At 50.1% G+C, this 26742-nt stretch overlaps 2 protein-coding genes across 2 annotated transcripts; both read right to left on the reverse strand.

Annotated features, from left to right (window-relative positions):
• Window positions 1–5281: 5281 nt before the first annotated feature.
• On the reverse strand, window positions 5282–13640 carry TMEM221 (transmembrane protein 221). The gene is made up of 3 exons (XM_043467272.1): window positions 13060–13640; window positions 10476–10561; window positions 5282–8003 (listed from the first exon to the last, which is right to left on the reverse strand). Exons 1-3 carry the CDS (start codon window positions 13377–13379, stop codon window positions 7534–7536), a joined length of 876 nt encoding a protein of 291 aa, XP_043323207.1. The 5' UTR covers window positions 13380–13640; the 3' UTR covers window positions 5282–7533.
• A 5410-nt stretch (window positions 13641–19050) lies between these two features.
• Window positions 19051–23728, reverse strand: NXNL1 (nucleoredoxin like 1). The gene is made up of 2 exons (XM_043464444.1): window positions 23403–23728; window positions 19051–20114 (listed from the first exon to the last, which is right to left on the reverse strand). Exons 1-2 carry the CDS (start codon window positions 23726–23728, stop codon window positions 19784–19786), a joined length of 657 nt encoding a protein of 218 aa, XP_043320379.1. The 3' UTR covers window positions 19051–19783.
• Between the last annotated feature and the right edge of the window lie 3014 nt (window positions 23729–26742).

Raw genomic sequence — 26742 nt, forward strand, 5'->3', positions numbered from 1 at the left:
AAAAAAAAATTTTTTTTTCCCCTTCACTGTGTACGTCAAAATGACCACTAAAGCACTGCGAGTGTTAATTTGGGAGTCACAGATTTGAGCCAGTAGGAGAACTAGCAAATACAAACTCTGTGAATAATGAGAGTCGATTCTTTGTGTTAAGAAATAGGCAATGGTGGCTCAGATGGTAAAGAATTTGCCTGCAATGCAGGAGACCTGGTGTTATTTCGATTCTTGGGTCGGGAAGATTTCCTGGAGAAGGGAATGGCTATTCACTCCAGCTTTTTTGCCTGGAGAATTCCACAGACAGAGGAGCCTGGCGAGCTACAGTCCATGGGGTCACAAAGAGTCAGATACAACTGAGCAACTGACGTCTTTTTGTTAAATGAACCACCCCGGGCTCACACCATCTCTCCCATGCATGTGGCTTCCTTTTCTGTTCTCCCTTCCTCGGGTCCCAGTGGCATCAGGGTGGCCCAGGTGTCGCTGCAGTTAGGAACATTCCCCACATCTCTGCAGCATGGGAAGGCTAAGGCTTATTTCTCATCCATATCACGCGCCCATGGCAGGGTGGCAACAGGCTGCTGGCTGTGAAAAGTGAAAAGTGTGAGTCGCTCAGTCATATCTGACGCTTTGTGACCCCATGGGTAGCTATAGCTCGCCAGACTGCCCTGTCCATGGAACTCTCCAGGCAAGAATCCTAGAGTGGGTAGCCATTTCCTCCTCCAGGGGATTTTCCTGGCCCAGGGATTGAACCCCGGTCTCCTGCATTGCACGTGGATTCTTCACCATCTCAGCCATTTCTCATCCACACCACATGCCCACGGCAGGGCGACAACAGGCTGCTGGCCATAGTTGCAAGGAAACACAACTGAAGGGGTGGCCAGCATCTCTCCAAGGCAGTGGGGGGTGGACCCATGCAGTCAATTAAATGCTCTGGTCTAGAAGCTCCTTGTCAAAGTTCTGCTCACAGCTCATTGGCCAGAAAGGATCACGTGGGGGTCCCAAAGGTATGTGCCATTCATCCAGGCACTTGTGGCTAACACCAGTGCCATGGGAACCAGAGTAGGGAGACACTGCCCAGCACAGGGGTCTGAAGGAAGAGAGTCCTCTGCCCTGGGGTCTGAGGGGGGAGGTATAGCCCAAAACTGGGACTCTGAGGATGGAGACATGATCTATCTGGGAGGAGGGAGGGGGAAGGGGGAGACTGCAAAATGTACCCCTCCCCCACACATGTCAGCTGCCTTGGGAAAGCTAAGACCCTGGTGCTAAGATATCTCCTGGAATCTCCCCGTTCTGGGCACAGCCAGGCTGCTGTGGCGCCAGCCGTGGAATCTGATCCAGCTGGGAAGCAAAGGCTGTTTGTTCTCCCTGGTTGGGATCTCGGCCACCCTGAAACCAGCCCCAGATCACTTTCCAGGGCATCCGTGTGTGACCAGGGGCCCCCGGATGAACTGGGCTGGCCTTGCGTCCCACTGGACCAGTCATCGTGGCCAGGTCACTGACTCTGCAAAATCACAACCTTCTGAACCCCACAGGGCCTGGCGACAGACAGCCTCACAAAGGGACCAGAGGATCCAAATGGAGCCTGTCCCCTGGGCTCCCAACTCCTGACTTGGGCCACATTGATCAACACTCCGACTGAGCTTATATCATTTTGAGCTACAGGGGAGGGGGGCTTCCTGGTGGCTCAGGTAGTGAAGTATCCACCTGCAATGCAGGAGACCTGGGTTCAGTCCTTGGGTTGGGAAGATCCCCTGGAGAAGGAAATGGCAACCCATTCCAGGATTCTTGCCTGGAGAATCCCATGGACAGAGGAGCCTGATGGGCTACAGTCCATGGGGTCACAAAGAATTGGACAAGACTAAGCAACTATGCACGCACAGGGGAGGGGAATGAAGAGAAGATTTATCCTTTTGCCTTTTGCTCACTCCTGGGCGCTGAGAGCTCGGCAGTTCAGGGACCTGAGTTCTGAGAGGGAGATTTCTGGAGACATGAGGTCACAGCTCCAACGCTCACTAGCTGGTCACCCTGAGCAATGGCTTAACCTCTCTATACCTCGTTGTGTCCATCTACACAATGGGCATCTCACTGGTCCTCACCTCAAAGGGTAGTTCTGAGGGGGAATTTTTGTGGGGGCGTGTCTCTCCACTGTCCATGTTGACTGTTGCAAAAATACTTACTGGCTCTGAAAGTCCTTCTCTGCCGGAAGGTTTCTGCAGCCCAAAGTCCATGCAGAGTGGATGGAGGATGCAAGTCCTAGTGGCCTCTGCTAGTGGAAAACCCCACACTATGGAAGTGAAAGTGTTAGCCCTCAGTCGTGCGTGACTCTTTGCAACCCCATGGACTGTAGCCCACCAGTCTCCTCTGTCTTTGGGATTCTCCAGGCAAGAATCCTGGATAGGGTTGCCATTCCCTTCCCCAGGGGATCTTCCCAACCCAGGGATCGAACCCAGGTCTCCCACATTGCAGGCAGATTCTTTACCATCTGACCGCCAGGGAAACCCAAACCCCACACTTGTATTTAAATGTTGGTCCCTGCTTCTCTCCCTACCCCAAATCAGAGCATTGATCTGTGCCAGACTTGAGCATCCCCTTTGGCCCCCTCCCTGCCAAATCCCCCAAGGCTTCTACCCCATCATTCATTCTGCCTGTTCTTTTTTAAAAATGTTTTTATTTATATATTTGGCTGAGGCAGGTCTTAGTTTTGGCGTTTGAACTCTTAGCTGTGGCATGTGGGATCTAGTTCCCTGACCATGGATTGAACCCAGGCCTCCTGCACTGGGAGCATGGAGACTTAGCCACTGGACCACCAGGAAGTCCCTAGATTTACTTCTAACCAATGGACTGCAGTAAGGGTTCTGGGACTTCACTTTTGTAACTAAGTTTAAAATACAAGACTTTAATCTTGTTGCAGGCCCTCTTGCTGTCCTTGATGATACATGCTGCTCTATAAAGAGACCCACATGTGGCAGAACTGAGGGCAGCCTCTGGCCAACAGCCATCAAGGAACCAAGGGCCTCAGTTCCACAGCTCATAGGCAATTGAATCCTGCCGACAACCACAAAGTGAGCTGGAAAGCAGATATTACCCTGGTTGAATCTTGATCACAGTGTGAAGGGGAGGACTCAGGAGAGTCATGCCAGATTCCTGACCCACAGAAACTGTCAGATAAGAAATAGGTGTTGTTTTGAGCTGTTGATCTTTAGGGATAATTTGTTATGCAGCAATAAATAGCTGATACAAATGACAAGTGTATTTAAATCAGGGAAAGAGAGTGTGCTGGGTTTTCAGGGGCCGTTTTTGTCGTTCCTGCTCCATTTATCCTAATAAACTCAGTTGGCATCTGAGGTAGTCTTCTGAGTCCGAGGCTCTATTTGCCTTGGACCTAGAGCCATCCTGAAGATGGAAGACTCATGAAGTCTTTTCAAAATTCTTATTTCACCAAAATATGTTTTAAAGGGTTTGAATAAAGTATTCTTTGATGGGAATGGGCCCCTTGTTGCTCCGAGCAATTTCCCTGAAGGTGGCATCTGGCCTTCTGTTCTAAATGTCATCCTTCCAAAGGAAGTAAGAAGTAAAGCAGAGAGAGAGGCTTCCCTTGTGGTCCAGTGGCTAAGACTCTGCACTCTGGATGCAGGGAGCCAGGTTCAATCCCTAGTCAGGGAACTAGATCCCACATGCTACAACTCAGACCTGGTGGAGACAAACAATTTTTTTTTTTTAAGTAAACAAGAGAGACCAGGGATTGTATTGAGGGGACAACAGTGGTGACCCCTGTGGGAGTTAGGCAAGGTGTTGGCGGGCATCCAAAAATGAATAGTTCTTCTCAATCACAGAAAGCAGAGGTAAGTGCTTTCAATATCCAAATAGTATTCAAATATAAATATCATTTATGCCTGCCTTTGCAAAAGTGCCTGAAGCTTGAACAGATGCTATCTGTGCCTCCCTCCCCTCTGCAGTAGTCTCTGCGCGATGAAGGCCACTCACAGCAAACACCTATGACTCTGCCTGGGGCCTCCTGTGATCACAGGAGCATGTCTAGCTGGTACACAGGTAAGGCCAGGAATGTGAGGGGTCAGTTACCCCAGGAACAGATCTCAGGGTGATAAGAGGATAAACATCCCAGCCCCTTGCCCCTGGGGTGGGACCAATTGCCATGTGTGTTCTATGCGTCTCCCTGGGGTCCCCAGTGGGATGGAGTCCTAGTTGCCCTCAGGGCCGTCTGCTCATTGGTGCCCCCTGCAGGGCTCCAGGGCTTCTGGGGGAAGCTGTTTAGTCACTACGTTGTGTCCAAAATTTGCAAACCCATGGACTGGAGCCTGCCAGCTTCCCCTGTATGGGATTTCCCAGGCAAGGATACTGGAGTGGGTTGCCATTTCCTTCTCCAGAGGATCTTCCAGACTCAGGGATCGAACCCCAGTTTCCTGCACTGGCAGTTGGATTCTGGATTCCCAGATAAACCACACCTCAGCAATCGTGTCAGTCTTTGGTTCTGATGACCCCAAACCAAGGCCACATCTTTGACAGATGTTGCCTACATCTTAAAATGCACCAAAATGCCAATAGCTACTTCCGTTGGGGAGGAGTCACTGAAACTCTTTTTGATTTGGTCCTCACAGCTGTGCTATGTGGGAGCTGGGGGAATTTGCCTGATTTCTAAAAATGTATTTATTTATTTGGCTGCATCCAGTCTTAACTGCTGTACTGGGGCTCTCCTGCTTTGACATGAGGGCCCGGGAGTGAGCAGGCTCAGTAACTGGGGCGCAAGGGCTTTGTCGTTCTGTGGCATGTGGGATCTTAGTTCCCCGGCCAGGGATCGAACCCTTGTCCCCTGCATTGCGAGGCAGATGCTCAGCCGTTGGACCACCAGGGCAGTCTCTGGTCCAATTTTTATAAAGAAAGAAACTGAGGTACAGGTCGCATGACTGCTCCCTAAGCCAGGTCTGCAGCAGCTGGCTCTTGGAACACCAGACTTTCACTGTTTTAAAATGTATAGCTCAGTGTCATTTACTGCATGGATCACCTATATCTAGTTCCAGAACTTTTCCATCACCCCAAAGGAGACCTTGTCCCTACTAGCCATCACTCTCCATCCCCCACCCCAGCCCCTGGCAACCACTAATCTACACTCTATCGATTTGCCTGTTCAGGACATTTCATATAAATGGGATCATACACCATGTGGCCTCCCGTGTCTGGCCTGATGTTTGGTAGTTCATCCATGCCGTAGCGTGTGTCAGAGATCCATTCCTTGTCACGGTTCAGCACTATTGCATTGAATGGAATATTCTCGTATGCACCACTTTTTGTTTATTCATTCATCTGTTGATGGACAATTGTGTTGTTTCCATCTTTTGGTGATTATGACTAGAATGAGCACATATATACAAGGATTTGTTTGAACACTTGTTTTCAATTCTTTTGAGCCGGCTTAACTTTTGTCCATCTACCCTAGTCCTGGCCTTGGGCACGAGGCCTTAGAAGTTCAACTTCTAATTCTCCTGACCAGTCCAGGAGATGAGGCACTCCTCACCCATAGCCACCTGGGGTCCTTCCTCCTCAACTCTCTTCCCCCTCTTCAGAGTCCCCAGGGCCTGCCCCATTCCAGAGAGCTCTCAGAAAACTGGAGTCTCCAATGTTTCCCGGGCATGTGCTCTGTCCTGGATCCTATGTGACGAGGTTATGGGGTTCTAGCCATCACCACTGCTGTGTGGTCTCACATAAGTGACCTTGCTCTTCCGGCCTCTGTTTCCCCATCAGTGAGTGGGATTGTCCTAAGTAACTAAAGCCAGGAAGTACATGGTGCGTGTCTGCAGTACCAGGCATGTGACATGACATGCTTTTTTTTTTTTTTGCCTGCACTGTCTTGGTTGCGGTGCGCAGGCTGTAGAGCTGGGCGGCTCAGTAGGTGCTACCTGCAGGCTCTCTAGTTGCCGCTTAGTAGCCCCATGGCATGCAGGCATCCCCTGCATTGGAAGGCAGGTTCTTAACCACTGGACCACCAGGGAAGTTTGACATTTGTTCTAACTTTATCCTCTTCCATTGATATTTTCATGCACACCACAAGCCTTTGCTTTCTGGATACCCCCTGCGACAGGTGCCATATAGGAGGAGGAGGTTTGTGTAGGCTCCCGGGGGGCTCGGGAAGGATGTGGCCGAGGGGAGTGGGGCATCCAAGTCCCTCGCTGATCATTGGCTGGGGACCAGCCTCCCCCAAGGCTGCTGGGCGCTGCCACCTCTCTGACTATGGGGACAGGTCCTGGGGTCTTCAAGCCACTGTGTGGCTGAGCTTCCTCCATTAGGTGGCCCTAGGTGGCCTAGGAAGGGATGGACAGGCTGGGATATTGCTGAGGACATTAGTCCATTTGGAGTGGGGGCAGAAACCAGGGCATCCCCATCCCCTGTGATATTTATATGCATGAAGATTTGTGGGAAATGGATCCCAGACTTGGCCCTACAAGGGGTACACTCTCTGTCCCCCAACTTTTGCCCTCCACACCCCCACTCCTTCCAGTGCACCCTTCATCCTGGACCTAACTTGGCCATGCAGCACGTTTGGTTGTGGCTCAAGTGACATGGAGATAGTGACATGGAATTTATTTTCAGGTAGTGCAGGACAGGGATGGGAATGGGACCTCTGGAGACCCCTGGGGCTCTGAGTTATCCACCAAGCCCCGTAAGTTCCAAGGGTCCAAGAAACCAGCCATCAACCCACATTTTCTTGCCACCAGGCACCCCAACTAACAGAAGCACAGCTTGACAAGCATTGAGGACTCATGTAGTGTCTCACGGGAGCCCTAGAAGAAGGAACCACTTCTGTTCCCATTTTACAGGCCAGGAAACTGAGCCACAGAGTGGTGAAGCCCTCAGCCACAGGCCCACAGCCAGGAGTCTGGGTCCAGGTCTCCAGGAGCATCCGTGGCCCAGGGCTGCTCTGAGCTCGGCACATGCAGGTTTCAAATGCTCACAGCCCGGAAGGAGTCGCAGAGTCTGAGGCTTGCACTATCTGCAGCATGGAGGCTACAGGACCCAGGTTCGAATCCAAGCTCTGATGCTCAGTACTGGCCATGGGAGCCTTGGTGAGTCACTGCCTCTCTCTGGGCCTCGGTTTCCTCATCTGTAAAACGGATGGAGATGTTTAGAGAACCACTGTCTAAGCTCTCCCCTCCCCCTCCTGCCTAGAACAGAATTTTATTCATTCTGGGCAGCTGCATTTCCTTGTCTCCTCTATATTGAAGTGTGGCCACATGACTGTTCTGGCCAGTAATGTATAACCAGAAGAGTCCCAAGGCCTCCCAGGAAGACTCCCAAAAGCTCCTGAGTCAGTCCTGGCCTCTGCCTTTCTCTCTGAGTGAGGAGGTGAAGGTTGGACCCCCAGCAGCCATTCTGTGCCATGAGGCAACCTTGAGGACAAAACGCAGAGATGCCGTGAACTGAGAGAGAAATCAAGTTGTACTGCTACTGTGGTTGAGCCTGGAGCTATCTCTACAAGAGTTCTCTTCCTGCTGCCTGACACTCGGTCTCTATCCCTGATCCTCGGGCTCACACCAAGGTGGAGTCCTTCCCTGAACCCCCTGGCCTGTGGCCCAGGATGCTGCGCATCTCATGTGTGACCTCTCCCCAGCGCCCCTCACTGGCAGACAGTGTCCGGTGCATGCGGGATGCAGGCAGGCCGCTCTCCCGGCCTCCTCCCATGACTGCTGGTGCTGTGTCAGTGACCATGGGTCTGAGGGAGTCCCCCAGTTTAGGGAAGGATGAGTAGAGAGTCCAGTGATGAATACCCTGCTGGGGCTGAGCCCTGGGGCCGGCCTTGGAGACTTCAGCAGGGCGGACAGGGTCATCTTCAAAGTGTGGTGGGGACAGTTCATGGAGGCCCCGGCGGGTGGTCCGGGCGGCCTGGAGCAGAGTCTGGGTCAGTGCTGCCACCAGGACGAGAGCGCCCAAGCCAAGGATGGAGGCAGCTGCTGCACCTGTCTCGATCTCGAAGAGCAGCAGGGCGTAGATGGACAGTGCTGGGGAAGGAAATGGCTCTTATTCAACGTTTGATCCCCAAGCCCTGGAAGAGCTCCCCACATGGAAGGCAATTATAGAAAACTATACATTATGATAGGCACATAGACTAACTCATCTAACCCTTCCACACCTGACAAATATGTCATCATCACACCTACTTTACTATGTGTGTAGACACTCAGTCATGTCCAACTCTTTGTGACCCTATGGATTGTAGCCCACCAGGCTCCTCTGTCCATGAGATTCTCCTGGTAAGAATACTAGAATGGGGTGCCATTTCCTCCTCCCGGGGATCTACCCAACCCAGGGGTCGAACCCGCATCTCCTGTTTGGCAGGCGGATTCTCTACCACTGAGCCACCAGGGAAGCCAGTGTTATGTGTACTTAACCACGATTGAAACAACCCAGATCTCAGACTTTTGGAATCCTTGTGATTGACCTGGAGTGAATGGCAGTCCCTCTCTGACCTCAGTTTGCTTATCTGAACAATAAGACAGTTGGCAACCTGACCTCAAGGACTGGTCCTCTGTGGCCCTATCCAATGTCCAGTTGGCACCTTTCTTTTTGGTGGGAACTATCCTGTGCATTGTAGGATATTTAGTAGCTTCTACCCACCAGATACCAGTATACCCTCCCCCATCTTATCACGAAACCAAAAATGTCTCCAGATATTGATTGCCCAGGGTCCCCTCCGGGGCAGAGTCAGCCTGCATTGAGAGGTGCTGGTCCAGTCCCTAACCCCACCCTGTTCACTGGGCTAGGAGGACTGGCCCACTTCCCCGGCATCAGTGATGTATATGGTCCTAAGTCTTGGCCAGTCAGGGTGTTGCTTCCCCTGGTTGTAGTGATTGGTGCGTGGCTATCACATGACCCAAGCTCAGCCAATCAGAGTCAGCCCTGGGACCTCTGCTTGGACTATGGGGATAGGGGAATTTCTTTATGGCAGCAATTAAGGAATTGCCAGCCTGGTGTGCTGCAGTCCCTGGGGTCGAAAATAGTCGGACATGACTTAGCAACTGAACAACGACAAAAAAGGAGAGCAGCTCAGAGTTGGTGGGGGATTTCTCGGCACTTTGTGGGCTGTTTTTAGGCTTTCTCCAGCTCTGCACTCTTGTTTTTGAACATGCCACACTGTATTATGTCTGGCATATTAAAGCGAGGCCAAGGACTTTTTTTGCTCTAAACATTTTTAAAAGGTCTTTATAATTATTATTTTGGTTCTGGTTAGCAATGAATGAATGACTGGCTGGACATGCTTGGAAATTCTTGCTAAGTGAGGTCACCTAACCTCAAAAAGAATATAAATGGGAGCTGAACAAATTCTTCATTTAATGCTTAATGAGGCTGACATAGTTTTTGTGCCCGTTGTGAGTTTTTGTGTATTTTAGGACAAGAATATTTTATTCTCCAAGTCTCTAACAGTTTTGTCAGCCCCTGAAAAGGCTTGAGGTCATAGGTACTATGTTGAAAGTGCTTACAGATAAAGACTTCTTTCTCAGGGCACAGTGGGTGAAGAGGTGAAGTGAGAAGCATTTTTTTTCTGACCTCATTTGAGTGCTTGGATCCAGCCACACCTGAAACCACTAACCCTTGATCTTTTCAGATAGATGAGTCACTCCATCCACTCTCCTTTTAATAAAAAACCCCACATCCAGAGTATTTTATTAAGTCAAACAACAGGAGTGATGCACAGTTATCCTGTGTGTACAAATTCCCACAATAAACCCTAAGCTCATATTTCACAAATAATCTTTTAATAAACTTCTATTTCTCTATTGTGGTACTAAGGGAAAAAATAGTAACAGCAAATCCCTTGTTTTTCAATAAGCTGATTTTTTTTATTCCAGTAAAACAGGTTGTCTATAGGGCTACCAGAGATCTATGGATGATTTAACACTGAGTCTCCAGAATCAGCAACATATTTTTCAAGATTAGAACAAAATATAAGATGTCAACAGTCTCTTCAAAGAAATGTGATGATCTGATTTCTTTACCAGCATGTGTGGGTGATCAAAGAAGAGTTACAAACTAGGGAAGGAAAGATTGCGTGTCCTTCTGGCACCCAGGTTATTAGCTTTTACTCTGCTTCATATTTGGGGATTTAAAATTGCATTTCTGGTTTAGGGGGCATTTTTTTTTTTCTTAAGCCCTTCTTAAGCTGGATTCTGATATTTGTGATCAAAACAGTTTTTGCTAAGGCCAACCTGTGAAACACTATCTCCAGAAACCAGCAAGGACTGGGAAACTTTTGTTCAAACCAGATGTAGACAAGCGATGAATCACGAGTGTTCTGAAGACAACCACCATTTATGGAAGCCCCACTGGGATCAGATGCCAGGCATGGGCACAAGTGTCAGAACCAAGAGTGAAAAAGGTAGGCTGGCTCCAGAGCTGACCCCAATTGTGGGGCCATTATCCTTGGCTGCTCCAACTCAGGGTCCTATACCCCATGTTCTGTCCTGAGCACATACCTGCCAAGTAGACGGAGACCCCGCAACAGAAGAGGCCGAGAGCCACATGTCTGAGGAGGCGGCAGTCATAGAGAAACCAGTCAGACCTGGCAGGGAGGAGGGCAGGAAGAAAATGGACTCAGGAGGCAGAACTGGTGGAAGAAGTTTGGGGAGGAGAGGAAGGGAGAATGGTCCAGCTCTGGGGAACTGGAGATCTATGTGAGGACCCAACCATCCACTCAGGTATCCGTCCCCCTCCCTGCTCAATCACTCTTTACCTTCCGCCACCATTTATTATCCATCCATCCATCCTATCCATCTGTATGTATCCAACCATACAGCCATCCATTCATTTAACCATGCTGTGTTAACCCATCCACCCATTTATTTAAACAGCCACTATCATCCATTATCCATTTGTCATTCACCATCCATCCATCCATCTCCCACCCCTGACCCATCCATCCATCATCTGTCTCCCAGTCACCATTCATCGAGTCAACCATCTATCTGTCCATTCATCCATCCAGTCATCATCCATTCCATTCCCCTCCCCCATAACCCACCAATATAGTGAAAGTGAAAATGTTACTCAGTCGTCTCTGACTCTTTGCCACCCCATGGACTGTAGCCCGCCAGGCTCCTCTGCCCATGGAATTTTCCAGGCAAGAATACTGGAGTGGGTTGCCATTTCCTTCTCCAGGGAATCTTCCCAATCTAAGGACTGAACCTGGGTCTTCTGCATTGCAGGCAGATTCTTCACCATCTGAGCCACAAGGGAAAACAACCTACTTATATACATCAGTCCACTAAAACATCCAACATTCATGAAACAGCTGTTGCATATGGACACTTGCTAGGCATCTGACTTCCATTATTTTACTGACCATAAGCTTATTTGGGAATGAGGAAACTGAGGCTAATTTGTTATCAGCCACAATAGAAACAGAGATTCCCAAGAGCTGTGTGAATTGAGGACATGGTTTTGAACCCAGCCCTGTGCTAAGTTTTTCTGCTGTGTGCATGCTCTTCTCCAGTCCTGTGAGATCAAGAAAAGGAGATTCCATCATTGCTCACCTCCCACCAGTACCATAGAAATGGCCTCCTCCCTGGTCTTTCTGCCAACTCCCCTTCTGACCCCTTTTCTGCACAGTGGCCAGAGTGAGTTCTTCCAAACCCACTTACTCCAGATCACGCCCCTCCTGACTCACAGCTTTCTCAGTCAGAGTAAAAACCTAAGATCTTCACCAGAGCACAGGAACCTCTATATAATCCAGTACCTCTTGGACTTCCCTGGCGGTCCAGTAGTCAAGACTCCAAACTGCCATTGCAGGGAGTGCGGGTTCTATTCTTGGTCAGGGAACTTAAATCATGCAAGTTGCATGGTGTAGCAAAAAAAAAAAAACCCCAGTACCTCTCACTTCCACTTCCTGGCCCTCATCTCCCTTATCTACCCCCACCCCAACCACATCGATCACCTCCATCCCCCTTTAACACTTCAAGCTCATTCCTGCTCCAGGGCCTTTGCACATGCTGGTCCCTCTGCCTGGATCACAGTCCCTTAGATCTTGGGCCTCCTCTCCTTCTTCAAGTCTCAGCTCAGTCCTCCCTTGATGGTAGGACTCACCCCCATCCCCATGATGGTTGGTCTCACCCCTACCCTTTCCTGCTCCACCACATCACCTCATTTTCTTCCCTTTCCAGCGTTCATCACCATTTGACATTACTGATCTGTTTTTCTTCTTCATTATCTGCATCCCCAGGAAGGTGGTCCAGACCCACTTGGGTCCTGCTGAGTCCCCAATACCCAGTGCTGGTCTCAGCCCCCAGCAGGCACCCAACACATATTTGTAAACTGACAGAATGCATGCTTTTCAGCACCCCCTTGAACTAGCAGATAGAGAGTGCATGGTTTGGATGGGATTCAGTGGTGGAAGTGCCCATCTGATCAAATCTACGGAAGCCTGGGCCAGGATCCTGGCTCCCCTCCCCCAGGAGGGCGGGACAGCCAAGTCTTTGGCTCACTGAACATCCTCACTCCACATGCAATGCCTCACCCCTGTGCCCATCTCCCTGAGCTCAGGTGCCTGACAAGGAACTCTACCCCCACCCCCACACCTACCCCCAGCCAGGGCACAGGTTCCTGGCTCTATCAGCTTCAAGTTCAAATGCAGCCCACTCCCAATCCTAGCAGCATAGACAGAGCAGCCTCCCCTGTCTGAGACTAAACAGGAGGATGATAAGGGGTACCAGCCGTTCAGGGGGCTTCACCGAGCTAATCACAAGATGTGGGAGGCATCTAGAGCTTAGGGTTCCATTAAATAACAAGTGCTATCAACACTGGGGCTAGCTGACTCCAGGCCTACTTTGAGCCTCAGTTTCCTCATCTGTGAAATGGGGAGTCGCAGCAGCAGTTATACGTGCTGTAAATTTTCAGCAAATATAGGAGAGAGGGAGGGATGGATGGACGAAAGGAGGAAGGGAAAGACGGATGAAGGGAGGGAGTGAGGGAGGAAAGCTCTCCCCAACGCTGAGGCCCAGAGAAGGGCAGCGGCTCGCCCGGGCCGTCCAGGCCCCAGCCAGGCAGTGGGGCCGGCCCTCCTACCTGTTAGAGCCTGGTCCCCGCGCCATCTCGGCGCCCAGGTGGCCGCAGAGCGCAGCGAGCAGCAGGCAGGTGAGGCCCAGCACCAGGGCCAGCGCGGAGAGTGCGGCGGCCAGCGGCAGCAGCGCCCCGGCCGCGTCCTCCGGCAGCCGGGGGCCGGCGCCCAGCTCCGGGCCCAGCCCGTCGATTCGCGGTCCTCGAAGCTCCGCGCGGCCCGCCTGCAGCTGGAACAGCAGCTGCGCGCCCAGCGCCGCCAGCACCGCCGCGGGGATGCCCAACAAGACCATCGCGGCCAGCACCCGGCCGCCGTACGACCTGGCCATCGGAGGGGTCCTGCGGGCCTGGGGGACAGCTGGAGAATCAAAGAGATTTTAGGGGGCAGGGCAGTTGAGGGGCGTCTTAGGGCCCTCGGCGGTCCAGAAGGGGGCGGTTTTTGAAAGTTGGAAGGGCCACAGAGAGCCTGGGACGCCAGTCGCGGTGGGGACGAGGAAGCGCTAGGAAAACTTGAGACGAAGTCTTCTCTCTCTGGGGACCCTGTGGGCGCCAGCTCCCGGCCTCCGGGCTCTTGAGGGGCGTGGCCAGCAAGGGGCGGGGCGAATAAGGGGCGAAGGCGGTCCCACGTGGGATAAGCGCACAGCGGCTGTGTCCAGGGCCACTAAACTCATTAAAGTGTCCCCCTTTCCCCTCCCGCCGCTCCAAGCGCCTGTTTTATCGTTGTTTGGGGGGAAAGAAAAGAAACTTGCACAAAATTTTAAATAATTCACTTTGCTACCCGATCTCTACCTGGCAATTGACTGGGATGTACCCTCTGCTCACCTTCTTTCAAGGCTGTGCAGAGACGTCACCACCTCAGAGAGGCCCTCCTGGACCTCCTCTCCACGCAGCACACCCGCCTTCACTGCTAGAGTTTGTTCTTCCCACGGCACATTTTGGGGGGTTATTATTATTTTTTTTTTTTTGCATTTCAAGAAGAATTCTAATGAATCCTACTTCTTAAATCTTCCCATACATAGAAAAACAGTATAACCATGAACTTGAAACATCTGTTCTTTGTGAGAAGCAGTAATATTTCATCAAGATTTATCTCTGATTACATGTATTCTTTAACAGCAAAACATGTAAGCTAGTTTTCCCCCACCTCTTCAGAGCAGCTCCTCAGAGCTATCTGAGAGACTTGTCTCCCAGGTTATAGTCCTCAGTAAGACCCTGAATAAAGTTTAACTCACAGCTCTCACATTGTGCATTTTTCTTTTAGTTGACAACAAAATGAATACATATTTAAGTGTCTGTGTATATATCTCTGTATATGTATATATTAATCACAAAAGCATTTAGAGTGGTTATTATTTCCTGTCTACCAGGGCTTGTCAGTATGTCTTCCATGTAATGGACCAGTATGGTGTTCTGTGGGATATCAAGATATCTGGGGCAAGGAGATCCAACCAGTCCATCCTAAAGGAGATCAGTCCTGGGTGTTCATTGGAAGGACTGATGCTGAAGCTGAAACTCCAATACTTTGGCCACCTCATGTGAAGATTTGACTCATTGGAAAAGACCCTGATGCTGGGAGGGATTGGGGGCAGGAGGAGAAGGGGACGACAGAGGATGAGATGGCTGGATGGCATCACCGACTCAATGGACATGAGTTTGAGTAAACTCCGGGAGTTGGTGATGGACAGGGAGGCCGGGCGTGCTGCGATTCACGGGGTCACAAAGAGTCGGACACGACTGAGCAACTGAACTGAACTGAACTGAAGGTCTATATTATGATAAGGAACAAAGGAACTGACATTGCCTTGAGGCATCAACCATAAAGTTTATGCTCTTGTTCCCGCTTGGTAAATGCAGATCTATTCTGATTTGGTTGCAATGTGAATGAAGAAGAAAGCATTCTCCAAGTCTGTAGTTCCATTATCAGGTGCTTGGTGCTGTGTTAATTTGCTCCAGAAGAGATACCACACTTAGAATTGTGATTTTTTTTTTTATCACCACCTAACTAAATTTGTGATGATCTGTCATTTTTCCATGACTCAACTGGCTTTTGTTAGTGGCCAAACAGGGGCCCTAAGGAGACTAGCCACTGGGTTGGAAGGCAATTATTCCAGGTGGAGCAACTGAGACACTTGTGGGCAGAGCAGGGTTAACTGCTTCAGAGACTGGGGAAAGATCGCCTTCTTGGGCAAAGGAGGTTTGGGGCAATTTAGAGGTATGCAGTTTGCAGCCTCATGTCTGCCTAAATGTACCCACCCCCTGTCTCAGAGTTCCACCCGTTTCCACCAGTGCTGTTACCTTAGCATAACAAGGACAGTGAGACTGACCATTTAATTGTGACTGCAGCTCTGCAATTCACATGCTTAGCTCCTAGGTTTGGTATTAAGTCCAAGTATCTGCCTATAACCCCCAGGACATGGAAGATTCCTCCAGAGCTCCATGGATGCATCATAATTCTGTATAAATATATATATGTATATGTACATATATATAAGTTCATGGATGTTCATTTAATTTCTTTCCCCCCTATGTAAGCTGTAAAAAGAAGGTGCATGCTCAGTTGTGTCCAACTCTGCAACCCCGTGGACTGTAGCCTGCCAGGCCCATCTGTCCATGGGATTTCCCAGGCAAGGATACTGGAGTGGGCTGCCATTGACTTCTCCATATTTATTTATTTTTAAATTTTAAAAATAGAACTGAAACTTATATGACATAAAATTAACCATTTTAAAGCGAACCATTCAGAGGTCTTTAGCACATACATAACGTTGTGCAACATCGCCTCGATCTAGTTCTGGAATTTCCATTCCCCACCTCAACCCCCATTAGCAGTCACTTTCCATTCCCCCTCTCTCAGCCCCTGGTAGCCACTATTCTACCTTCTGTCTTCTACGGATTTGTCTTTTCTGGACATTTCATATAAAAGAAACAAGACAATATGTGGTCTTTTGTGTCTGGTTTCTCTCCCTGGGCCTAAGATTTTTAAAGCTCATCCATACTGTGGCGTGGGTCATTCCTTTTTTATGGCTGAATAATATTTCATTGTATGAATGGACCACATTCAGCTTATCACTCATCTGTTGATGGACATCTGGGTTGTTTCCATCTTTGGTTGGTTATGAATAGTGCTGCTATGAACAGGTACATGGAACAATTTGAGTCCCTGTTTTCATTTTTTTGGGGGTCTATACCCAGAGTGGAATGGCTGGGTTATAATGATAACTATATTTGAGCTATTGAGGAACTGCCTGTTTTCCACAATGCCAGCACCAGACACCCTGAAACCATTTTACATTCCCACCAATAGTACACCAGGGTTCCAATTTCTTGATTTGCACATCAACACTTGTTATTTTTTTTTTTATTATAACCATCCTATAGGATGAGAAGGGGTATCTCATGGCGATCTTGATTTGCATTTCCATAATAACCAGGGATGTAGTGTGTCCTTGTTGGCCAATGCAATTGTTGGCCGTTTGCATATCTTCTTTGGAGAAGTGTGTCTTCATATCCTTTGTTCATTTGGGTTGTTTTGTCTTTTTGCCTTCCTGCAGCACTTTGCATCTCTGGCAGCACATTGCCGTGCACTTTCCTGCTATCTGTGGCTGGGGAGTGGGGGTGAGAAGAGCTGCTTCAGGACCGTGGGATGTCTACTTCAAGTGTCCACTTCTGTGTTCCCTTTGTGTCTGGATCTGCACCCAGCACATAGTAGGTCTTCAATAAAGCCTTGCAGGACATGAATGAATGGGTTGCCTTGTACTCTGACTCTGGAATTCTTGTAAAGTTTGAAATATCAAATCTGAAAAAGGTTTCAAAGGTAACACATTCCTGCTACATCCAGAATATAAGGGTAACTGAGGTCAACATGGCCTGATGCAACCAGGTCCCTGTCTTAATGTATCAGGCCTGAAAGATGGCATAGTCATCATCTAGACTTTACAGAAGAGGAAACTGAGGCACCGAGAGCTTCAGCGACTCCCTGGGTCACATAGTCATCACAGACAGCCTGGCTGTATAAAACCCAGTGCTTTATACTACTTTCCAGAAATGTTATAGATCCCACTGGTTTTGAATTTACATGTCTTTTTTCCAATTTGGGGAGTCATTTATCTTTTTCAGGTTTCAAATTTTGGGGGTCTTCTGGGAAAAGTTTGTGAGCCTTGAGCCCCCAGCCCAGTGCCTGATGGGCAAAATGACCGCAAGGTCGAGAGTACAGGGTGAACTTTCAGCAACAGGTGGCCTCACCTCCCCTGGAGATTAGGGGTTAGGGATAAGCATGAAGTGAAGCACTTGTCCAGCCCCCAAGCCTCTGCTGCTGCTGCTAAGTCGCTTCAGTTGTGTTCGATTCTGTGCGACCCCATAGATGGCAGCCCACCAGGCTCCCCCGTCCCTGGGATTCTCCAGGCAAGAACACTGGAGTGGGTTGCTATTTCCTTCTCCAATGCATGAAAGTGAAAAGTGAAAGCAAAGTCGCTCAGTCGTGTCCGACTCTTCACGACCCCATGGACTGCAGCCCACCAGGCTCCTCCTTCCGTGGGATTTTCCAGGCTAGAGTACTGGAGTGGGTTGCCACTGCCTTCTCCCCTCAAGCCTCTAGGGCCTCCCAATCCGAGTCTCAACTCCCTCCCCGCTTACCCTTTCCGGGAGCTGGGAGAAGGTGTGGATTCCATTTATTTGCATGTTTAGCCCCACCCAGAGGACACGTTTCGCCGCCAAGCGGCGCCAGAGACAAAGTGCAGAGATTCGTGCGCGGGGTGAGCTCCAGCTCTGCCTCCTTGGCTGACCTGCCAGGTAGAACCTTATCTTATTGTCATTTCCCAGAAGAAAGAAGGCTTCCCAGGTGGTCCTGGTGGTAAAGACCCCGCTTGCCAGTGGCCAAGACTTAAGAGACCAGGGTTCGATCCCTGGGTAGAGAAGATCCCCTGGAGCATGACAATCCACTCCAGTATTCTTGCTTGGAGTATCCCATGGACAGAGGAGCCTGGAGGGTTACAGTCCATGGGGTCGTAAAGAGTCCGACACGACTGAGCAACTTAGCACAGAAGGGAAAAAGGAGGCTTAGAAAGGTGGAGGGACTGTCCTATAGTCACACAGCCAGGAAGTGTTCCAGCCTGGCATTTTTGATATCTATACCTGCTGTCTCCCCACCCCCTGGCCCCCCACGGGGAATCCTCGGGGTTCACCAAGGACAGGAAGACTGAACCCTCGCTGTAAGTCCGGGACTCCGCGCACATGACACCAAATATTGAACTGCATCTTGTGTAAACGATAAATCTGTTGTTAAAGGATTGTTGTAAGCTTGCACATGAAATATGTGAACAACTCATTTAGCGTGTGATGGGCGAGCCGTTCTCAGCACCATCATTGGATTTTAGTTTGTATTTTCCCCTTTTGCAACTATTAACCATCTCACCTCCTTCAGTCTTAAAGATATTTCTGAATATTTTAAAATATGACTCAGACATGCCACTGGAGAACCAAGACAGGCCCTGGGTGACAGATTCTGAGGGGGATCTCACCTAGAAACCTCCGTCATCTGCCCTGCTCTGGGTCCCACCCTCCATCTGTTGGCGGGGGTGGGGGGCGGGGGTGGAAGGGTTGTCAGAACCAACTCCATCAGATCCTGCCCTGCTTCTCTCCGCCATGTCATTACACAACCCCTCGCCCTGACTCACTCCTGGAGGGTGGGCCTCAAATACACCCTCTCTACTCCCCAATTCTAGGCCTTTCTTTCGAATCCGGGTAGCTCAGAGTAGCCCCACCCCTACCGCCCCTCGGCTCCTGGGGCTGGGCTCAGAATAAAGACAACTTCCATCCCCAGCCCTGGGGCTCGGCTTTAAACTGGGTCCCCTCCCTCTGAGCTGAACTGAACCTCCCTCTTCCTGCGCTTCACAGGTGGTGCTAGTGGTAAAGAATCCGCCTGCCAAAGCAGGAGATGTAACAGTGGGTTTGCTCTCTGGGTTGGAAAGATCTCTTGGGATAGGAAATGACAACCCACTCCAGTATTCTTGCCTGGAGAATCCCATGGACAGAGGAGCCTAGTGGGCTACATCCATGGGGTCGCAAAGAGTCAGACACGACTGAGCCACCGAAGACATCCTTCTTCTTCCTAGACTGCACTGAGAGGTTCCCTCCCCTCATCCTGTCCCCTTTTCCCGCCTCGGTGAGGCTTTTCAGAGATTCTGCTTGCTCTGCCAGCCAGCCTTCCACCTTGGGGCTCAGAACAGCTTACCCCCACTCTGGTCCCGCCCACTACCGGGAGGAGGGATTTGTCGTTGTTCAGTCGCTCAGCAGTATCCGACTCTTTGCGACCCCGTGCCCTGCAGCACGCCAGGCTTCCCTGTCCATCCCCACTCCCAGAGCTTGCTCAAACTCACGTCCATCTAGTCGGTGATGTCATCCAACCATCTCATCCTCTGTCGCTCCCTTCTCGTCCAGCCCTCAATCAGGGGGAGAAGAGAGCTCATCAAAGAATCGCTGTCTCCCCCGCTGCACCCCCCTCCCCGCCCCGCATCCTTGTGTTCTTGCCTACAGGGGATTCAGAACAGATCCCCAGCCCCCAGTCCCACCTACCCTTGGGGGTTGGGGAGAGGACTCATCACAGACCTGCACCTCTCTGTTCCCTCCCACCAAAAGGGTCAGAACAGCCGGCTTCCCCCTCCCCCCGGCCCCGCCCCAACCTTCCTCTTGAGGGTTTCATCATAGAACCCCCAGTCCTGTCCACCCCATCCAGGGGTCAGAACAGTCCCGCGGCCTCTCCCTCGGCCTCGCCCTCCTGTCCGCAGCCGCCCGCTCTTCCCCGGCCTCGTGCGCCCCGCGCAGCCGGGTCTACGCGGTACTTGCAGCGGCGCAGGGGCTCGGTAAGGCTCCGCGGCGCGGGGTCGTCCAGGTCCTCGGGCTGCAGGAAGCTGCGGTCCAGCACCTCAGCCGCCTCCTGCCAGTTGGCGAAGCAGGCGGGGCCCAGGCGCCGGATCTCGTCGGCCGCGTCGAGCGTCAGCACATCCCCGCTGGGTTTGAGCACCACGACAGCCGGCAGGCGCTCCACGGAGAACTGGCGCCCGAGGTCCCTGCGGGGCGGGTGGGTCAGTCCGATCGGACCCTCGTCCTGGATCCTGAGCTGAGGAGCCCTCCACCCCTCCTCCTAGTACTTACTGAGCGCCTTCTGTGTGCAGCTGGCCCAGGCCAGCCTCTGGGAATGCCCAGGAACCCAGAGAGGCCGGGGCGCACTGGCCTCCCGGCTGTGCACCCACCACAGGGCCTTTGCACTGGCCATGTCCTCTACCTTCAGCACTCTCCCCAGACATCTGAGGGTTAGGACCCTGTATGCTGCAGACACCTAGCCTTACATTCAGTGCCTCTCTCTCTGCTCATGCACGACTCTCAGCACCCAACACACTGCATAGTTTATTTCTCCTGTTGTCGTTTTCTCCCACAATAGAAAGTAGTTTCACTGGGGCACGGATTTCTGTCTCTATACCCGGGTGTCCCCAGTTCCTGAAACAGTGGGGGGCACAGAGTAGATGCTTGGAAAATGCACATGGGATGAAGGAATAAATATTGATCAATTCCATAAAGAGATATTAAACTGCCTAAGGGTCAGAGAGGGCCTCTCTCAGGAAGTGCCCTTGGAGCTGAGATCTGCAGGATGAGGAAGGGGAGAACAGGGGAAGGCTTTCCCAGGCAGAGGGCTCAGCTGGTACAAAGGCCTGGACGTCCGGGAGAGATTGGAGTGCAGCCCTGATCATAGTGCAGGGCCATGGGAAGGACTCGATTTTGTTTTCTGGATGAGAGGAAGGCTGTCAGAAGCCATCCACTGGAGGCCCCAGACTTCATCTCCCATTTAGGCCAGAATCTTATGCATAGAATTCTTCATAGAGTAAAGAAGGCTGCCAGGGCTGAGCCCATTCATCCACAGTTCTCAATTTGGGTTCTTGGGTGGCCCTTTTGCCCGCCTTCATGCAAAGAAACATAGTGCTTGCAAAATCCCAAAGGAATAGGTTGCCAGACTTAGCAACTAGAAATAGAGGATACCCTGTGTGAACAAATTTGAATTTCATGTAAACAACAAATAACTTTTTGTAAGTATGTCCCTGAATTATGTGGGACATACTTATACTCACAATTTTCCATTGCTTATATGAAATTTATATTGAACTGGGTAGCCTGTATTTTGTTTATTTAAAAAAGTTGTTTTTAATTTGGCTATGCAGCCTATGGGATCTTAGTTCCCTGACTAGAGATCAAACCCACAACCCCTGCATTGGAAGTTTGGAGTCTTAACTCCAGGACCACCAATGAATTCCCCTGGGTATTCTGTATTTTATCTGGCAGCCTGGTATGTAGGGAGGGTAGAAACTCTGTCTGGATACTTGCCTGGGGGAAGGGTATCCGACTCTTTGTGACCCCATGGACTGTAGCCCACCAGGCTCTTCTGTCCATGGGATTCTCCAGGCAAGAATACTGGAGTGGGTTGCCATTCCCTTCTTCACGGGATCTTCCCAACCCAGGTACTGAGCCCTTGACTTTTATGTCTCCTACATTGGCAGGTGGGTTCTTTTCTTTTTTTTTGGCAGGTGGGTTCTTTACCACTAGCACCACCTGTTGTTGAGAGGACCCTGCCCCAAACAAAGTCAGTGTTTGGCTGTGATGCCCTTGTAGTTGGCATTTCTTGCCCCGCCTGAGGGAGATATTTGCCCTTTGGGGAATGGAGCCTCCTCAGCTGCAGAAGCCCGTGGGAGTGAGCAAGTTTGCAAACTCTGATAATCTTGGGTGGTGGATAAAGGTCTCCATGACCAGAAACTTCGAAGTTTTGTAACAAAACTGATGAGATCAGTAAAATGTCCCAAAATCTGCAACTTACTTTCAAATGTTCAGCACAAACTTCACACCAGTGGAGATAAAGCAAATAGAAAAATACGAATAATTTTTATGGGGTTCATTGTGTGCTCCTTCCAACTTTTTGGTATCTTTGAAATTATTCTTATCTCTCTCTTTTTTTTTTCTCTTGGATGCTCTGTGCGGCTTGCAGGAAATTTTTCATGATAAAAACGCGGGGCTTAAAAAGAATGTAAGTCTGAGACTCCCCTGGGGGTCCAGTGGTTAAGACTTCATGCTTCCACTGCAGGGAGCATAGGTTTGATCCCTGGTGGGGGAATTAAGATCTTGCATGCCATGTGGTGCAGCCAAAAAATAAAGAATGACAGTCTTATTGCAGAAAAGGGGAAAGTTTTAAAATAGCCACAAATGATCACGCTGTTTATCCGGCAGCTCACTGGAAAGCTTGAACACAACCACCTCTCTCTCTCAGCTCCACTGCTGTCTGAGGCTCGCATACCCACTTATTAGGTGACATTTGGGGCACTGCTACATACGGTGCCTGCTGGCTTCCCAGGTGGGCGCTGGTGGTAAAGAACCCGCCTGCCAGCGCGGGAGACAGACTCGATCCCTGGGTTGATCCCTGGGTCGGGAAGATCCCCCGGAGGAGGGCATGGCAACCCACTCCAGTATTCTTGCCTGGAGAATTGCATGGACAGAGGATGGCTACAGCCCATGGTTACAGTCCATGGGGTCACAAAAGAGTCGGACACAACTGAAGTGACTTAACATACATGCATGGTGCCTGCTGGCTTCTTACTCTGGGTGTTCCCTGAACTGGCTGTTTTTTCTCTGAAATCCTCCAAGCCTTTGTGCTGTGTCTGTCCTCTGCCTGGAAACCCTTCCCTTTCCTCACTCTTTACCCTCCTATCTATCCTCTCTGTCTTTGGGGTTCTCTCTTTGAAGCCATTTCCTCTGGGAAGCATCCCCCGACTCCCAAATCTCAGCAAGGTCTCCCTGTTCTATTTTCAGAAGACACTCTGGCTTTGGCCTTTGGAACTGCTGCAGTTTGTTATTACGTATTTCTTTGAATGTTTGAGTCTTGGTTTTATGTTTGGCCTGCCTGCTAGGTGGTAAACTCCCCTGCAGCTGGGTGGAAATGGGCATAGGTGCCCCTCCCTCCCCCATCTCCACACCTGACTTCTCTGTCCTAATTGGCCCACAGAGGGTGCTTTTATCAACTCCAGATGGAACAGATACACCAATAAACAGATAGTCTTCCTGGGTAGCTCAAATGATAAAGAATCTGCCTGCAACGTGGGAGACCTGGGTTTGATTCCTGAGTTGGGAAGATCCCCTAGAGAGGGGCGTGGCAACCCACTCCAGTATTCTTGCCTGGAGAATTTCATGGACAGAGGAGCCTGGCGGGCTCCAGTCCATGGGGTTGCAAAGAGTCAGACATGACTGAGCAACTAACACCACTTTCAGCAGAAACAGCCCCTCCTCCAGGAAGCACTCCCTGACCTCTCCTCTTGTCTCACCTCCTCAGGTCATCCTCGAAGGGCAAGAAGAGCCACTTCTTGGGCATGTCCCTGAGGAACAGGTCTTGCTGCTCCTCCGTCGGGTCCTGGGACACGTACACCAGGGCCAACTGGGCTGCCCGCAGCACGTAGAACTCATCCGTGAGCCGCACGAAGAAGTCCCGGAGGATGGGCGCAAAGGCCTGGCACTCCGGGCAAGACCCAGCACCAAAGAACAGCAGCACCAGCCGGTTTTCCAGTCGACGGCTGAGCTCAGCCTCTGTGTCCAGCTCATCCTGGTCGCTGTTGTTTCGGATCAGGACGCGGCCAGAGAAAAGGGAGGCCATGGCAACTCTGGCTGGGTGCTGGGGACAGGGTGGAAGGACTTCGTGTGACCCTGAGCCTGCTGGCTGGCTGCTGCCCCAGGATTAGGAATCCTTAAGAGGCCAGTGTAGGACGTCAATAATCTGCCTAAACCTCGACCTGATTCTTTGCTGCCTCTGAGGGCAGAGGGCCAGCTGCTCATGGGCTGGTCTCAGGAGACAGCTGCGAAGAAATTAAGAAGCCAGTCAGACTGAGATGCGGGTATGAAAATATTTTATTCAATTGTGATGTAAAAAGATAAGTGAATCTTACTGAATGCACTCAGGAATTCAATCTTCATGAATGCATTTGGTAATCCTAAATCACAAAGGCTCTATTAATTAATTACTGTGATTTCTAAGTTGTTGTTTGATCACTCAGTCATGTCTGACTCTTTGTGACCCCATGGACTGCAACACTCCAGGCTTCCCTGTCCTTCACTATCTCCTGGAGCATTCAAACTCATGTCCATTGAGTCGATGATGCCATCCAACCCTCTCATCCTCTACCGTCCCCTTCTCCTCCTGCCCTCAATCTTTCCCAGCATCAGGGTCTTTTCCAGTGAGTCAGGTCTTCATGTCAGGTGGCCAAAGTATTGGAGCTTCAGCTTCAGCATCAGTCCTTCAATGAATATTCAAGATTTATTTCTTTTAGGGCTGATTGGTTTGATTTTCTTGCAGTCCAAGGGACTCTCAAGAGTCTTCACATTTCAAAGGTATCAGTTTTTCGGTGCTCAACCTTCTCTATGATCTAACGCTCACATCCCTACATGACTACTGGAAAAGTCATAATTTTGTCTGTACGGACCTTTGTTGGCAAAGTGATGTCTCTGCTTTTTAATATACTGTCTAGGTTTGTCATAGCTTTTCTTCCGAGGAGAAAGTGTCTTTTAATTTCCTGGCTACAGTCACCATCCACAGTGATTTTGAAGCCCAGAAAATAAAAGTCTGTCCCCATCTATTTGCCATGTGATGGGACTGGATGCCATGATCATAGCTTTTTGAATGTTGAGTTTACTGTGATTTCTAAGTTGAGATGAGTGTAAATGATATTTGAAGGTATCCGCCTGCCATGACCATGAGGTGCTATGAAATTATCTTAGATTTACGCGGGTGACAGAGTCACAGAACTGGCCAATAGCTGCTTTGGTAGCCCATGAGAAAACATGCACAATTCCAGTTAGAAGTTAATAAGAGTCAGCTATATTTTTTCTTCCCTCCTCCCTCCTGAATTCTGTGTGGACAGCCCACCTTGAGATTCCACGGTGTCTAAGTGTGAAACTCACCATCATAGTATTTTGCAACCCTCTCCCATCAAGCCCTGGGGACTAGTTTCCCTCTCCTTAAAGCCAAGTTGGCTCCTAACTTGCCCCCCACCTTTTTTTAAAGTTTATTCATTAAAAAAATATTTTTAAATTTATGGCTCTGTTGGGTCTTCACTGCTACTCGCAGGCTTTCTCTAGCTGCAGCGAGCAGGCTGTTGTGGAGTGTGGGCTTCTCATTGTGATGGTTTCTCTTGTTCCAGAGCATGGGCTCTAGAGCACAGGTTCAGCAGTTGTGGCACACAGGTTTGGTTACTCCGAAACATGTGGGATCTTCTTGGACAAGGGATCGAACCACTGTCTCCTGCATTGGCAGGCGGATTCTTAACCACTGAATGACCAGGGAAGTCCATTCTTAACTTGCTTTGACCAATAGAATGTGGTGGAAGATGCGAATTCTCAGGATAAGGCTATTCTCGCCTCCCACGCTCTTTTGGAACGTGGCCTCCTGACATCCCGTGTAAGGAAGCTGATCTAGCCCCAAGGTTGGCAGACTTTTTATGTAAAGGGCCAGGGAGTAAATATTTTCCACATTGTAGGCCATATGGTCTCTGCTACAACTTGGAATTCTCTCATTATGTGCTTTCAAAAGCTTCTCTAGATAATATGAAAATGAATTTATGTGTCTGGCTTCCAATAAAACTCTGTTTACAGACATGGAAATTTGAATTTCCTAGAATTTTCGTTTGTCATGGGATACCAATCTTTTGACTTTTTTTTTTTAAACTGTTCAAAAATGTGAAAACCATCCTTTGCCCATAGTGAGCAGGGTTTGGCCTGTGACCCTGTTCTAGCCTACTGGTTCAGAAGCCACATGGAAGACACCTAGATGCCCAGCCAACTGCCAGGACCAACTGCCACACGTGTGCCCTTACAGCCTAGCTGCTAGCAGAGTGTAGCAGAGTGACCAAGCCAGGTGAGGCCGGCAGGGGACCATCATGTGTTACTGACCAGGGTTGGGTTCTTGGCCTCCTTAATCAATAGAAATTGATCAGAGGCCAGACAAGAAGTTCAGGCAAGACTTCACTGGCAACCCTACTGTAGCAGTGGGGAGAGAGAGCAAGTAAGAGTCTGTTGCTTGCTCACTCACTGGGAGGGGGAAAGCTTGTTCCTTATTTGGGGTGAGGCTAAGTATGTGTCCAGGAGTTGGGTAGGAGGGGTGGCTTTGGTGGTGGTGTGTGCAGGTGGCATACCTGATTATTGTTGCTCAGTAACTCAGTCCTGTTCAACTCTTTGCGACCCCATGGACTGCAGCATGCCAGGCTTCCCTGTCCTTCACCATCTCCCAGAGCTTGCTCAAACTCATGTGCATTGAGTCGGTGACGCCATCCAACCATCTCATCCTCTGTCGTCCCCTTCTCCTCCTGCCTTCAATCTTTCCTGACATGAGGGTCTTTTCCAATGAGTCAGTTCATCGTATCAGGTGGCCACAGTATTGGAGCTTTAGCTTCAGCATCAATCCTTGTAATGAATATTCAGGACTGACTTCCTTTAGGATTGACTGGTTTGATCTTGCTAGAGAGTCCAAGGGACTCTCTAGCGTCTTCTCCAACACCACAGTTCAAAAGCATCAATTCTTCTGCATTCAGCCTTCTTTATGGTTCAACTCTTACATCTATACATGACTACTGGCAAAACCATAGCTTTGACTATACAGACCTTTGTCGGCAAAGTAAT

The sequence above is a fragment of the Cervus canadensis genome, chromosome 4 (genome assembly GCF_019320065.1).
Source record: "Cervus canadensis isolate Bull #8, Minnesota chromosome 4, ASM1932006v1, whole genome shotgun sequence".
Classification (NCBI taxonomy): domain Eukaryota; kingdom Metazoa; phylum Chordata; class Mammalia; order Artiodactyla; family Cervidae; genus Cervus; species Cervus canadensis.

Bases quoted from the DNA above. Each gene is read 5' to 3' on its own strand.
- TMEM221 (XM_043467272.1), bottom strand. From the start codon at position 13,379: ATGGCCAGGTCGTACGGCGGCCGGGTGCTGGCCGCGATGGTCTTGTTG. The intron at 10,562-13,059 runs GTAGGAGGGCCG...CCTCCCTGCCAG, and splicing joins CGGGGACCAGGCTCTAACAG to GTCTGACTGGTTTCTCTATG. The intron at 8,004-10,475 runs GTATGTGCTCAG...TTCCTTCCCCAG, and splicing joins GGTCTCCGTCTACTTGGCAG to CACTGTCCATCTACGCCCTG.
- NXNL1 (XM_043464444.1), bottom strand. From the start codon at position 23,728: ATGGCCTCCCTTTTCTCTGGCCGCGTCCTGATCCGAAACAACAGCGAC. The intron at 20,115-23,402 runs GTGAGACAAGAG...CCCGCCCCGCAG, and splicing joins TTCGAGGATGACCTGAGGAG to GGACCTCGGGCGCCAGTTCT.